The sequence below is a fragment of the Ranitomeya imitator genome, chromosome 5, assembly GCF_032444005.1.
Source record: "Ranitomeya imitator isolate aRanImi1 chromosome 5, aRanImi1.pri, whole genome shotgun sequence".
Taxonomy (NCBI): domain Eukaryota; kingdom Metazoa; phylum Chordata; class Amphibia; order Anura; family Dendrobatidae; genus Ranitomeya; species Ranitomeya imitator.
This window is the reverse complement of record NC_091286.1, coordinates 549,520-565,271: the sequence shown is the minus strand read 5'-3', so window position 1 is coordinate 565,271 and position 15,752 is coordinate 549,520. Positions and strand designations below refer to the sequence as shown.

Here is a 15,752-nt window from a genome sequence, read left to right as displayed (position 1 = left end):
CCAATATTACAGCAGATATGTTGTATCTCAGACTCCCCGATAACAGATCAGCACCAATATTACAGCAGATATGTTGTATCACAGAATCCCCGATAACAGATCACCACCAATATTACAGCCGATATGTTGTATCTCAGACTCCTCGATAACAGATCACCACCAATATTACAGCCGATATGTTGTATCACAGACTCCCCGATAACAGATCAGCACCAATATTACAGCAGATATGTTGTATCACAGACTCCCCGATAACAGATCAGCACCAATATTACAGCAGATATGTTGTATCTCAGACTCCCCGATAACAGATCACCACCAATATTACAGCCGATATGTTGTATCTCAGACACCGGATAACAGATCAGCACCAATATTACAGCAGATATGTTGTATCTCAGACTCCTCGATAACAGATCACCACCAATATTACAGCCGATATGTTGTATCTCAGACTCCTCGATAACAGATCACCACCAATATTACAGCCGATATGTTGTATCTCAGACTCCCCGATAACAAATCAGCACCAATATTACAGCAGATATGTTGTATCTCAGACTCCCCGATAACAGATCACCACCAATATTACAGCCGATATGTTGTATCTCAGACTCCTCGATAACAGATCACCACCAATATTACAGCCGATATGTTGTATCTCAGACTCCCCGATAACAGATTAGCACCAATATTACAGCAGATATGTTGTATCACAGAATCCCCGACAACAGATCAGCACCAATATTACAGCCGATATGTTGTATCACAGACTCCCCGATAACAGATCAGCACCAATATTACAGCAGATATGTTGTATCACAGACTCCCTGATAACAGATCAGCACCAATATTACAGCCGATATGTTGTATCACAGACTCCCCGATAACAGATCAGCACCAATATTACAGCAGATATGTTGTATCACAGACTCCCCGATAACAGATCAGCACCAATATTACAGCAGATATGTTGTATCACAGACTCCCCGATAACAGATCAGCACCAATATTACAGCCGATATGTTGTATCACAGACACCGGATAACAGATCAGCACCAATATTACTGCAGATATGTTGTATCACAGACTCCTCGATAACAGATCAGCACCAATATTACAGCCGATATGTTGTATCTCAGACTCGATAACAGATCAGTCTCTAACTGGGTCGCTGTGACCAGTGGGGTACCGCAGGGGTCAGTATTGGGACCTGTTCTCTTCAACATATTCATTAATGATCTGGTAGAAGGTTTACACAGTAAAATATCGATATTTGCAGATGATACAAAACTATGTAAAGCAGTCAATAGAGAAGAAGATAGTATTCTGCTACAGATGGATCTGGATAAGTTGGAAACTTGGGCTGAAAGGTGGCAGATGAGGTTTAACAATGATAAATGTAAGGTTATACACATGGGAAGAAGGAATCAATATCACCATTACACACTGAATGGGAAACCACTGGGTAAATCTGACAGGGAGAAGGATTTGGGGATCCTAGTTAATGATAAACTTACCTGGAGCAGCCAGTGCCAGGCAGCAGCTGCCAAGGCAAACAGGATCATGGGGTGCATTAAAAGAGGTCTGGATACACATGATGAGAGCATTATACTGCCTCTGTACAAATCCCTAGTTAGACCGCACATGGAGTACTGTGTCCAGTTTTGGGCACCGGTGCTCAGGAAGGATATAATGGAACTAGAGAGAGTACAAAGGAGGGCAACAAAATTAATAAAGGGGATGGGAGAACTACAATACCCAGATAGATTAGCGAAATTAGGATTATTTAGTCTAGAAAAAAGACGACTGAGGGGCGATCTAATAACCATGTATAAGTATATAAGGGGACAATACAAATATCTCGCTGAGGATCTGTTTATACCAAGGAAGGTGACGGGCACAAGGGGGCATTCTTTGCGTCTGGAGGAGAGAAGGTTTTTCCACCAACATAGAAGAGGATTCTTTACTGTTAGGGCAGTGAGAATCTGGAATTGCTTGCCTGAGGAGGTGGTGATGGCGAACTCAGTCGAGGGGTTCAAGAGAGGCCTGGATGTCTTCCTGGAGCAGAACAATATTGTATCATACAATTATTAGGTTCTGTAGAAGGACGTAGATCTGGGTATTTATTATGATGGAATATAGGCTGAACTGGATGGACAAATGTCTTTTTTCGGCCTTACTAACTATGTTACTATGTTACTATGTTAATGTTAAAAATGATTACAAAAAAAAAATCGTTATATACTCGCCTTTCGCGACTCTCCGGCAGGTTCCGGTGCCAAGGATTATATGGGAGAAGGACCTGCCCTTGTAGTTCGGTCATGTGACCGAACTACAAGGGCCCTCGGAAGGTGAGTATATGTTTATTTTTTATTTTTTAACCTGTGACATACGTGGCTGGGCAATATACTACGTGTCTGTGCTGTATACTACGTGGCTCTGTGCTGTATACTACGTGGCTGGGCAATTTACTACGTGGCTGGGCAATATACTATGTGAATGGGCAATATACTACGTGGCTGGGCAATATACTGTGTGCCTGGGCAATATACTACATGGCTGGGCAATATACTACGTGGCTGGGCAATATACTATGTGAATGGGCAATATACTACGTGGCTGGGCAATATACTGTGTGCCTGGGCAATATACTACGTGGCTGGGCAATATACTACGTGGCTGGGCAATATACTACGTGGCTGGGCAATATACTACGTGGCTGGGCAATATACTGTGTGCCTGGGCAATATACTACGTGGCTGGGCAATATACTGTGTGCCTGGGCAATATACTACGTGGCTGGGCAATATACTATGTGGCTGGGCAATATACTATGTGGCTGGGCAATATACTATGTGAATGGGCAATATACTACGTGGCTGGGCAATATACTGTGTGCCTGGGCAATATACTACGTGGCTGGGCAATATACTACATGGCTGGGCAATATACTACGTGGCTGGGCAATATACTACGTGGGCTGTGCAATATACTATGAATGGGCAATATACTACGTGGCTGGGCAATATACTGCGTGTCTGGGCAATATACTGCGTGCCTGGGCAATATACTACGTGACTGGGCAGTATTCTACGTGGCTGGGCAATATACTACGTGGCTGGGCAATATACTACGTGGCTGGGCAATATACTATGTGGGCTGTGCAATATACTATGTGGCTGGGCAATATACTACGTAGCTGGGCAATATACTACGTAGCTGGGCAATATACTACATGGCTGGGCAATATACTACGTGGGCTGTGCAATATACTATGAATGGGCAATATACTGCGTGACTGGGCAATATACTGCGTGACTGGGCAATATACTACGTGACTGGGCAATATACTACGTGACTGGGCAATATACTACGTGGCTGGGCAATATACTACGTGACTGGGCAATATACTATGTGGGCTGTGCAATATACTACGTGGCTGGGCAATATACTACGTCACTGGGCAATATACTACGTGGCTGGGCAATATACTACGTGGGCTGTGCAATATACTACGTGGGCTGTGCAATATACTACGTGCGTGGGCAATATACTACGTGTGTGGGCAATATACTACGTGGCTGGGCAATATACTACGTGGCTGGGCAATATACTACGTGGCTAGGCAATATACTACGTGGGCTGTGCAATATACTACGTGCGTGGGCAATATACTACGTGGCTGGGCAATATACTACGCGGCAGGGCAATATACTACGTGGGCTGTGCAATATACTACGTGCGTGGGCAATATACTACGTGGCTGGGCAATATACTACGCGGCAGGGCAATATACTACGTGGGCTGTGCAATATACTACGTGCGTGGGCAATATACTACGTGCGTGGGCAATATACTACGTGCGTGGGCAATATACTACGTGCGTGGGCAATATACTACGTGGCTGGGCAATATATTACGTGGGTGGGCAATATACTACGTGGCTGGGCAATATACGTGGGCTGTGCAATATACTACGTGCGTGGGCAATATACTACGTGCGTGGGCAATATACTACGTGGCTGGGCAATATACTACGTAGCTGGGCAATATACTACGTCACTGGGCAATATACTACTTGGGCTGTGCAATGTACTACGTGGCTGGGCAATATACTACGTGGCTGGGCAATATACTACGTCACTGGGCAATATACTACGTCATTGAGCAATATACTACGTGACTGGGCAATATACTACGGGACTGGGCAATATACTACGGGACTGGGCAATATACTACGGGACTGGGCAATATACCACGTAGCTGGACAATATACCACGTAGCTGGACAATATACTACGTGACTGGGCAATATACTACGTCATTGAGCAATATACTACGTGACTGGGCAATATACTACGGGACTGGGCAATATACTATGTGACTGGGCAATATACTACGTGACTGGGCAATATACTACGTGACTGGGCAATATACTACGTGACTGGGCAATATACTACGTCATTGGGCAATATACTACGTGACTGGGCAATATACTACGTGACTGGGCAATATACTACGTCATTGGGCAATATACTACGTGCCTGGGCAATATACTACGTAACTGGGCAATATTCTACGTAACTGGGCAATATACTACGTGGCTGGGCAATGTACTACGTGGCTGGGCAATATACTACGTGGCTGGGCAGTATACTACGTGGCTGGGCAGTATACTACGTGGCTGGGCAATATACTACGTGGCTGGGCAATATACTACGTGGGCTGTGCAATATACTACGTGGCTGGGCAATATACGTGGGCTGTGCAATATACTACGTGCGTGGGCAATATACTACGTGCGTGGGCAATATACTACGTGGCTGGGCAATATACTACGTAGCTGGGCAATATACTACGTCACTGGGCAATATACTACTTGGGCTGTGCAATGTACTACGTGGCTGGGCAATATACTACGTGGCTGGGCAATATACTACGTCACTGGGCAATATACTACGTCATTGAGCAATATACTACGTGACTGGGCAATATACTACGGGACTGGGCAATATACTACGGGACTGGGCAATATACTACGGGACTGGGCAATATACTACGTGGCTGGGCAGTATACTACGTGGCTGGGCAGTATACTACGTGGCTGGGCAATATACTACGTGGCTGGGCAATATACTACGTGGCTGGGCAATATACTACATGGGCTGTGCAATGTACTACGTGGCTGGGCAATATACTACGTGGGCTGTGCAATATACTACGTGGCTGGGCAATATACTACGTCACTGGGCAATATACTACGTCATTGAGCAATATACTACGTGACTGGGCAATATACTACGTCATTGGGCAATATACTACGTGACTGGGCAATATACTACGTAACTGGGCAATATACTACGTGGCTGGGCAATATACTACGTGGCTGGGCAATATACTACGTCGCTGGGCAATATACTACGTCGCTGGGCAATATACTACGTCGCTGGGCAATATACTTCGTGGGCTGTGCAATGTACTACGTGGCTGGGCAATATACTACGTGGGCTGTGCAATATACTACGTGGCTGGGCAATATACTACGTCATTGAGCAATATACTACGTGACTGGGCAATATACTACGTCATTGGACAATATACTACGTGGCTGGGCAATATACTACGTAGCTGGGCAATATACTATGTAACTGGGCAATATACTACGTGGCTGGGCAATATACTACGTCACTGGGCAATATACTACGTGGGCTGTGCAATGTACTACGTGGCTGGGCAATATACTACGTCACTGGGCAATATACTATGGGACTGGGCAATATACTACGTAACTGTGCAATATACTACGTCACTGGGCAATATACTACGTAGCTGGACAATATACTACGTGACTGGGCAATATACTACGTAACTGTGCAATATACTACGTCACTGGGCAATATACTACGTGGACATGCATACTCTAGAATACCCGATGCGTTAGAATCGGGCGACCATCTAGTATATATATATATATATATATATATATATATATATATATATATATATATTACAGTACAGACTAAAAGTTTGGACACACCTTCTTCTTATTTAAAGATTTTTCTGTATTTCCATAACTATGAAAATTATACATTCACACTGAAGGCTTCAAAACTATGAATTAACACATGTGGAATTATATACTTAACAAAAAAGTATGAAACAACTGAAAATATGTCTTATATTCTAGGTTCTTCAAAGTAGCCACCTTTTGCTTTGATGACTGCTTTGCACACTCTTGGCATTCTCTTGATGACTGAAGGTAAGAGGTAGTCACCGGAAAAAGTTTTCACTTCACAGATGTGCCCTGTCAGGTTTAATAAGTGGGATTTATTGCCTTATAAATGGGGTTGGGACCATCAGTTGTGTTGGGCAGAAGTATGGTGGATACACAGCTGATAGTTCTACTGAATAGACTGTTAGAATTTGTATTATGGCAAGAAAAAAGCAGCTAAGTAAAGAAAAATGAGTGGCCATCATTACTTTAAGAAATGAAGTCCGAAAAATTGGGAAAACTTTGAAAGTGTCCCCAAGTGCAGTTGCAAAAACCATCAAGCGCTACAAAGAAACTGGCTCACATGAGGACCGCCCCAGGAAAGGAAGACCAAGAGTCACCTCTGCTTCTGAGGATAAGTTTATCCGAGTCACCAGCCTCAGAAATCGCAGATTAACAGCAGCTCAGATTAGAGACCAGGTCAATGCCACACAGAGTTCTAGCAGCAGACACATCTCTACAACAACTGTTAAGAGGAGACTTTGTGCAGCAGGCCTTCATGGTAAAATAGCTGCTAGGAAACCACTGCTAAGGACAGGCAACAAGCAGAAGAGACTTGTTTGGGCTAAAGAACACAAGGAATGGACATTAGACCAGTGGAAATCTGTGCTTTGGTCTGATGAGTCCAAATTTGAGATCTTTGGTTCTAACCACCGTGTCTTTGTGCGACGCAGAAAAGGTGAACGGATGGACTCTACATGCCTGGTTCCCACCGTGAAGCATAGAGGAGGAGGTGTGATGGTGTGGGGGGCTTTGCTGGTGACACTGTTGGGGATTTATTCAATATTGAAGGCATACTGAACCAGCATGGCTACCACAGCATCTTGCAGCGGCATGCTATTCCATCCGGTTTGCGTTTAGTTGGACCATCATTTATTTTTCAACAGGACAATGACCCCAAACACTCCTCCAGGCTGTGTAAGGGCTATTTGACCAAGAAGGAGAGTGATGGGGGCTACACCAGATGACCTGGCCTCCACAGTCACCAGACCTGAACCCAATCGAGATGGTTTGGGGTGAGCTGGATCGGAGAGTGAAGGCAAAAGGGCCAACAAGTGCTAAGCATCTCTGGGAACTCCTTCAAGATTGTTGGAAGACCATTCCCGGTGACTACCTCTTGAAGCTCATCAAGAGAATGCCAAGAGTGTGCAAAGCAGTCATCAAAGCAAAAGGTGGCTACTTTAAAGAACCTAGAATATAAGACATAATTTCAGTTGTTTCACACTTTTTTGTTAAGTTTATAATTCCACATGTCTTAATTCATAGTTTTGATGCCTTCAGTGTGAATTTACAATTTTCATAGTCATGAAAATACAGAACAGAACAATCTTTAAATGAGAAGGTGTGTCCAAACTTTGTCTGTACTGTATATATATATATATATATATATATATATGTATATATATATATATATATATATATACTGTATATATATATATATATATATATATATGTGTGTGTGTGTATATCTATTCTATCCTATTTTACCCTGTCACGCTGTGATTTTACTAAACACAGCCAATGAATTACCGGCTTTTACTTTATCTTTTACTGAATGTTACCGATTTTTTTTCCTATTTAAAAAAAAAAAAATGCTTGTGTTACAGATCACGAATCCGAATGTACAATATTTGTGCCGAACTTATGTTTGGCGATGGTTTTCTGAACATATTCGCCAATCTCTAGCGCTGGTCTGTGATACATCATATTGAGTGTTTTTGTGGCGCTGGTCTGTTCTCGGGGAGTCTGTAGGGTGATGGCTCCAGTAACAGACAGTGATGAGACACCGTGGAGATCATTGTCTGGATTGTTGGGACAGAACACAAATCTCTCCCAAATGCGAGTTTGAAGGCATCCATGACAGGAACAGTCCAATCTCCCTGATTACGCACAGTGAGTCTTGGGTGATATCCGAGTGCAGTGCAATGTTTCACACGCACCCGTAGACTTGCATGGGTGCATGTGCACCGAGTTTCGCATGCAATCGCAGCATGCTGTGGACTTTTTTCAGAAACCCAGATGAGCACACAATCAAAGAGTAACATTGGTCCAAGTGCAATCCAATTTTTTTTTTTGGTTTGAATTCGTCCAATTTATTTGCAAGTGTGAGCGAGCCCTTACTCTCAATATCGGGGAAATCCGTCCATGATGATGTCTCTCAGAACTGAACTGATTAGATCCGTCCATGGTAGTTACTCTCAACACTGGAAAAATTCCTTCAGATTTCCTAAACTTCTGGAGAGTTTAGAACTTTTCTCAGGGGATTTAAACCCTCTACGAATCAGAGGACCTTCTGCTGCCACACCTTCGCCAGCTCTGATCGATAATTGGCTGATGATAAGACAAGTGTGACGTGAGTCCTCCCCGAAGACCCCTGTCCATATATAATACTGTTCAGCTGCTGATTTCAAGCACTTGTCCCTGGCTCTTCTTCGCCTGGATCCTCTGAGTCCTTTCAGCACTTGGGGCATTTTGTCTGGTGGTCTCCATGGCCTTGTTGTCACATTCTCTTCAGGACATGGAGATTCAGGCTGACACCTCCCTTTGCTCCTTCTCTGCTGCTGATGACTTCTATGAGGACCCCTGCTTCAATACTTCAGACATGCAGTTTTTTGAAAACATGGACCCTAGGCTAGTGCATGTCACAATGCTGAAGCCTGAAGACCACCAGCACCATAATGAAGATGAGCATGTCCGAGCCCCCAATGGCCATCACCAGGCAGGAAGGTGTCTACTTTGGGCTTGTAAGGCTTGCAAGAGGAAGACCACCAATGCAGACCGCAGAAAGGCGGCCACCATGAGGGAGAGGAGGCGACTCAGCAAAGTCAATGAGGCATTTGAGACTCTGAAAAGGTGCACATCCAACAACCCCAACCAAAGACTGCCCAAGGTGGAGATCCTACGCAATGCCATCCGCTACATCGAAAGTCTGCAGGCTTTGCTCCGAGACCAAGAAGACTCCTACTACCCAGTAATGGAGCATTTCCACGGAGAATCCGACGCATCCAGCCCCCGCTCCACCTGCTCAGACGGCATGGTAAGACGAAACCATCCCAAACTTCTGCTAGTACATGAAAGATTCCATGTGTAGGACACAAAACTTACCCTCATGCTTGTATCTGAAGGGAAGAGTTTCCATTGTGTCCGATAATAATCTGCACATCTAACCCTATCCTCATATCTGCTGTAATATTGGTGCTGATCTGTTATCGGGGAGTCTGTGATACAACATATCGGCTGTAATATTGGTGCTGATCTGTTATCCGGTGTCTGTGATACAACATATCTGCTGTAATATTGGTGCTGATCTGTTATACGGTGTCTGAGATACAACATATCTGCTGTAATATTGGTGCTGATCTGTTATCGGGGAGTCTGTGATACAACATATCTGCTGTAATATTGGTGCTGATCTGTTATCGGGGAGTCTGTGATACAACATATCGGCTGTAATATTGGTGCTGATCTGTTATCGGGGAGTCTGTGATACAACATATCTGCTGTAATATTGGAGCTGATCTGTTATCCGGTGTCTGTGATACAACATATCGGCTGTAATATTGGTGCTGATCTGTTATCGAGTCTGAGATACAACATATCTGCTGTAATATTGGTGCTGATCTGTTATCGGGGAGTCTGTGATACAACATATCGTCTGTAATATTGGTGCTGATCTGTTATCGGGGAGTCTGTGATACAACATATCGTCTGTAATATTGGTGCTGATCTGTTATCGGGGAGTCTGTGATACAACATATCGTCTGTAATATTACATAGTAACATAGTAACATAGTTAGTAAGGCCGAAAATAGACATTTGTCCATCCAGTTCAGCCTATATTCCATCATAATAAATCCCCAGATCTACGTCCTTCTACAGAACCTAATAATTGTATGATACAATATTGTTCTGCTCCAGGAAGACATCCAGGCCTCTCTTGAACCCCTCGACTGAGTTCGCCATCACCACCTCCTCAGGCAAGCAATTCCAGATTCTCACTGCCCTAACAGTAAAGAATCCTCTTCTATGTTGGTGGAAAAACCTTCTCTCCTCCAGACGCAAAGAATGCCCCCTTGTGCCCGTCACCTTCCTTGGTATAAACAGATCCTCAGCGAGATATTTGTATTGTCCCCTTATATACTTATACATGGTTATTAGATCGCCCCTCAGTCGTCTTTTTTCTAGACTAAATAATCCTAATTTCGCTAATCTATCTGGGTATTGTAGTTCTCCCATCCCCTTTATTAATTTTGTTGCCCTCCTTTGTACTCTCTCTAGTTCCATTATATCCTTCCTGAGCACCGGTGCCCAAAACTGGACACAGTACTCCATGTGCGGTCTAACTAGGGATTTGTACAGAGGCAGTATAATGCTCTCATCATGTGTATCCAGACCTCTTTTAATGCACCCCATGATCCTGTTTGCCTTGGCAGCTGCTGCCTGGCACTGGCTGCTCCAGGTAAGTTTATCATTAACTAGGATCCCCAAGTCCTTCTCCCTGTCAGATTTACCCAGTGGTTTCCCATTCAGTGTGTAATGGTGATATTGATTCCTTCTTCCCATGTGTATAACCTTACATTTATCATTGTTAAACCTCATCTGCCACCTTTCAGCCCAAGTTTCCAACTTATCCAGATCCATCTGTAGCAGAATACTATCTTCTTCTCTATTGACTGCTTTACATAGTTTTGTATCATCTGCAAATATCGATATTTTACTGTGTAAACCTTCTACCAGATCATTAATGAATATGTTGAAGAGAACAGGTCCCATTACTGACCCCTGCGGTACCCCACTGGTCACAGCGACCCAGTAAGAGACTGATCTGTTATCGAGTCTGTGATACAACGTATCTGCTGTAATATTGGTGCTGATCTGTTATCGGGGAGTCTGTGATACAACATATCGGCTGTAATATTGGTGCTGATCTGTTATCGGGGAGTCTGTGATACAACATATCTGCTGTAATATTGGTGCTGATCTGTTATCCGGTGTCTGTGATACAACATATCGGCTGTAATATTGGTGCTGATCTGTTATCCGGTGTCTGTGATACAACATATCGGCTGCAATATTGGTGCTGATCTGTTATCGGGGAGTCTGTGATACAACATATCGGCTGTAATATTGGTGCTGATCTGTTATCCGGTGTCTGTGATACAACATATCTGCTGTAATATTGGTGCTGATCTGTTATCCGGTGTCTGTGATACAACATATCTGCTGTAATATTGGTGCTGATCTGTTATCAGGGAGTCTGTGATACAACATATCTGCTGTAATATTGGTGCTGATCTGTTATCAGGGAGTCTGTGATACAACATATCGGCTGTAATATTGGTGGTGATCTGTTATCGGGGAGTCTGAGATACAACATATCTGCTGTAATATTGGTGCTGATCTGTTATCGGGGAGTCTGAGATACAACATATCGGCTGTAATATTGGTGGTGATCTGTTATCGAGGAGTCTGAGATACAACATATCGGCTGTAATATTGGTGGTGATCTGTTATCGGGGATTCTGTGATACAACATATCTGCTGTAATATTGGTGCTGATCTGTTATCGGGGAGTCTGTGATACAACATAACTGCTGTAATATTGGTGCTGATTTGTTATCGGGGAGTCTGTGATACAACATATCTGCTGTAATATTGGTGCTGATCTGTTATCGGGGAGTCTGTGATACAACATATCTGCTGTAATATTGGTGCTGATCTATTATCGGGGTGTCTGTGATACAACATATCTGCTGTAATATTGGTGCTGATTTGTTATCGGGGAGTCTGTGATACAACATATCTGCTGTAATATTGGTGCTGATCTGTTATCGGGGAGTCTGTGATACAACATATCGGCTGTAATATTGGTGCTGATCTGTTATCGGGGAGTCTGTGATACAACATATCTGCTGTAATATTGGTACTGATCTGTTATCCGGTGTCTGTGATACAACATATCGGCTGTAATATTGGTGCTGATCTGTTATCGGGGAGTCTGTGATACAACATATCGGCTGTAATATTGGTGCTGATTTGTTATCGGGGAGTCTGTGATACAACATATCTGCTGTAATATTGGTACTGATCTGTTATCCGGTGTCTGTGATACAACATATCGGCTGTAATATTGGTGCTGATCTGTTATCGGGGAGTCTGTGATACAACATATCGGCTGTAATATTGGTGCTGATTTGTTATCGGGGAGTCTGTGATACAACATATCTGCTGTAATATTGGTGCTGATCTGTTATCGAGGAGTCTGTGATACAACATATCTGCTGTAATATTGGTGCTGATCTGTTATCGGGGAGTCTGAGATACAACATATCGGCTGTAATATTGGTGCTGATCTGTTATCGGGGAGTCTGAGATACAACATATCGGCTGTAATATTGGTGCTGATCTGTTATCGGGGAGTCTGTGATACAACATATCTGCTGTAATATTGGTGCTGATCTGTTATCGGGGAGTCTGAGATACAACATATCTGCTGTAATATTGGTGCTGATTTGTTATCGGGGAGTCTGAGATACAACATATCTGCTGTAATATTGGTGCTGATCTGTTATCGGGGAGTCTGTGATACAACATATCTGCTGTAATATTGGTGCTGATCTGTTATCGGGGAGTCTGAGATACAACATATCTGCTGTAATATTGGTGCTGATCTGTTATCGGGGAGTCTGAGATACAACATATCTGCTGTAATATTGGTGCTGATTTGTTATCGGGGAGTCTGAGATACAACATATCTGCTGTAATATTGGTGCTGATCTGTTATCGGGGAGTCTGTGATACAACATATCTGCTGTAATATTGGTGCTGATCTGTTATCGGGGAGTCTGAGATACAACATATCTGCTGTAATATTGGTGCTGATCTGTTATCGGGGAGTCTGTGATACAACATATCTGCTGTAATATTGGTGCTGATCTGTTATCGGGGAGTCTGAGATACAACATATCTGCTGTAATATTGGTGCTGATTTGTTATCGGGGAGTGTGAGATACAACATATCTGCTGTAATATTGGTGCTGATCTGTTATCCGGTGTCTGAGATACAACATATCTGCTGTAATATTGGTGCTGATCTGTTATCGGGGAGTCTGTGATACAACATATCTGCTGTAATATTGGTGCTGATCTGTTATCCGGTGTCTGTGATACAACATATCGGCTGTAATATTGGTGCTGATTTGTTATCGGGGAGTCTGAGATACAACATATCTGCTGTAATATTGGTGCTGATCTGTTATCCGGTGTCTGTGATACAACATATCTGCTGTAATATTGGTGCTGATCTGTTATCGGGGAGTGTGAGATACAACATATCTGCTGTAATATTGGTGGTGATCTGTTATCGGGGTGTCTGTGATAAAACATATCTGCTGTAATATTGGTGGTGATCTGTTATCGGGGTGTCTGTGATAAAACATATCTGCTGTAATATTGGTGCTGATCTGTTATCGGGGAGTCTGAGAAACAACATATCTGCTGTAATATTGGTGCTGATCTGTTATCGGGGAGTGTGAGATACAACATATCTGCTGTAATATTGGTGGTGATCTGTTATCGGGGTGTCTGTGATAAAACATATCTGCTGTAATATTGGTGCTGATCTGTTATCGGGGAGTCTGTGATACAACATATCTGCTGTAATATTGGTGGTGATCTGTTATCGGGGAGTGTGAGATACAACATATCTGCTGTAATATTGGTGCTGATCTATTATCGGGGAGTCTGTGATAAAACATATCTGCTGTAATATTGGTGGTGATCTGTTATCGGGGTGTCTGTGATAAAACATATCTGCTGTAATATTGGTGGTGATCTGTTATCGGGGTGTCTGTGATAAAACATATCTGCTGTAATATTGGTGGTGATCTGTTATCGGGGTGTCTGTGATAAAACATATCTGCTGTAATATTGGTGCTGATCTGTTATCGGGGAGTGTGAGATACAACATATCTGCTGTAATATTGGTGCTGATCTGTTATCGGGGAGTCTGAGAAACAACATATCTGCTGTAATATTGGTGCTGATCTGTTATCGGGGAGTGTGAGATACAACATATCGGCTGTAATATTGGTGCTGATCTGTTATCGAGGAGTCTGTGATACAACATATCGGCTGTAATATTGGTGCTGATCTGTTATCTGGGAGTCTGTGATACAACATATCTGCTGTAATATTGGTGCTGATCTGTTATCGGGGAGTCTGTGATACAACATATCTGCTGTAATATTGGTGCTGATCTGTTATCCGGTGTCTGTGATACAACATATCTGCTGTAATATTGGTGCTGATCTATTATCGGGGTGTCTGTGATACAACATAACTGCTGTAATATTGGTGCTGATCTGTTATCGGGGTGTCTGTGATACAACATATCTACTGTAATATTGGTGCTGATCTGTTATCGGGGTGTCTGTGATAAAACATATCTGCTGTAATATTGGTGGTGATCTGTTATCGGGGTGTCTGTGATAAAACATATCTGCTGTAATATTGGTGGTGATCTGTTATCGGGGAGTCTGTGATACAACATATCTGCTGTAATATTGGTGCTGATCTGTTATCCGGTGTCTGTGATACAACATATCTGCTGTAATATTGGTGCTGATCTATTATCGGGGAGTCTGTGATACAACATAGCTGCTGTAATATTGGTGCTGATCTGTTATCGGGGTGTCTGTGATACAACATATCTGCTGTAATATTGGTGCTGATCTGTTATCGGGGTGTCTGTGATAAAACATATCTGCTGTAATATTGGTGCTGATCTATTATCGGGGTGTCTGTGATAAAACATATCGGCTGTAATATTGGTGCTGATCTGTTATCGGGGAGTCTGAGATACAACATATCTGCTGTAATATTGGTGCTGATCTGTTATCGGGGAGTCTGTGATACAACATATCGGCTGTAATATTGGTGCTGATCTGTTATGGAGGAGTCTGTGATACAACATATCTGCTGTAATATTGGTGCTGATCTGTTATCGGGGTGTCTGTGATACAACATATCTGCTGTAATATTGGTGCTGATCTGTTATCGGGGAGTGTGAGATACAACATATCTGCTGTAATATTGGTGCTGATCTGTTATCGGGGTGTCTGTGATACAACATATCGGCTGTAATATTGGTGCTGATCTGTTATGGAGGAGTCTGTGATACAACATATCTGCTGTAATATTGGTGCTGATCTGTTATCGGGGTGTCTGAGATACAACATATCTGCTGTAATATTGGTGCTGATCTGTTATCGGGGAGTCTGTGATACAACATATCGGCTGTAATATTGGTGCTGATCTGTTATCGAGGAGTCTGTGATACAACATATCTGCTGTAATATTGGTGCTGATCTGTTATCGGGGTGTCTGTGATACAACATATCTGCTGTAATATTGGTGCTGATCTGTTATCCGGTGTCTGTGATACAACATATCTGCTGTAATATTGGTGCTGATCTGTT

General features: G+C 43.0%; 1 protein-coding gene across 1 annotated transcript in view; it reads left to right on the top strand.

Annotated features, from left to right (window-relative positions):
- The first annotated feature begins 8,750 nt into the window (after window positions 1–8,750).
- Window positions 8,751–15,752, top strand: part of MYOD1 (myogenic differentiation 1) — a 141,663-nt gene continuing 134,661 nt past the window's right edge. Inside the window, exon 1 of the mRNA XM_069767881.1 lies at window positions 8,751–9,310. Coding sequence (XP_069623982.1) covers window positions 8,762–9,310 — 549 coding nt within the window. The 5' untranslated portion in view covers window positions 8,751–8,761. The remainder of the gene's footprint in view (window positions 9,311–15,752) is intronic.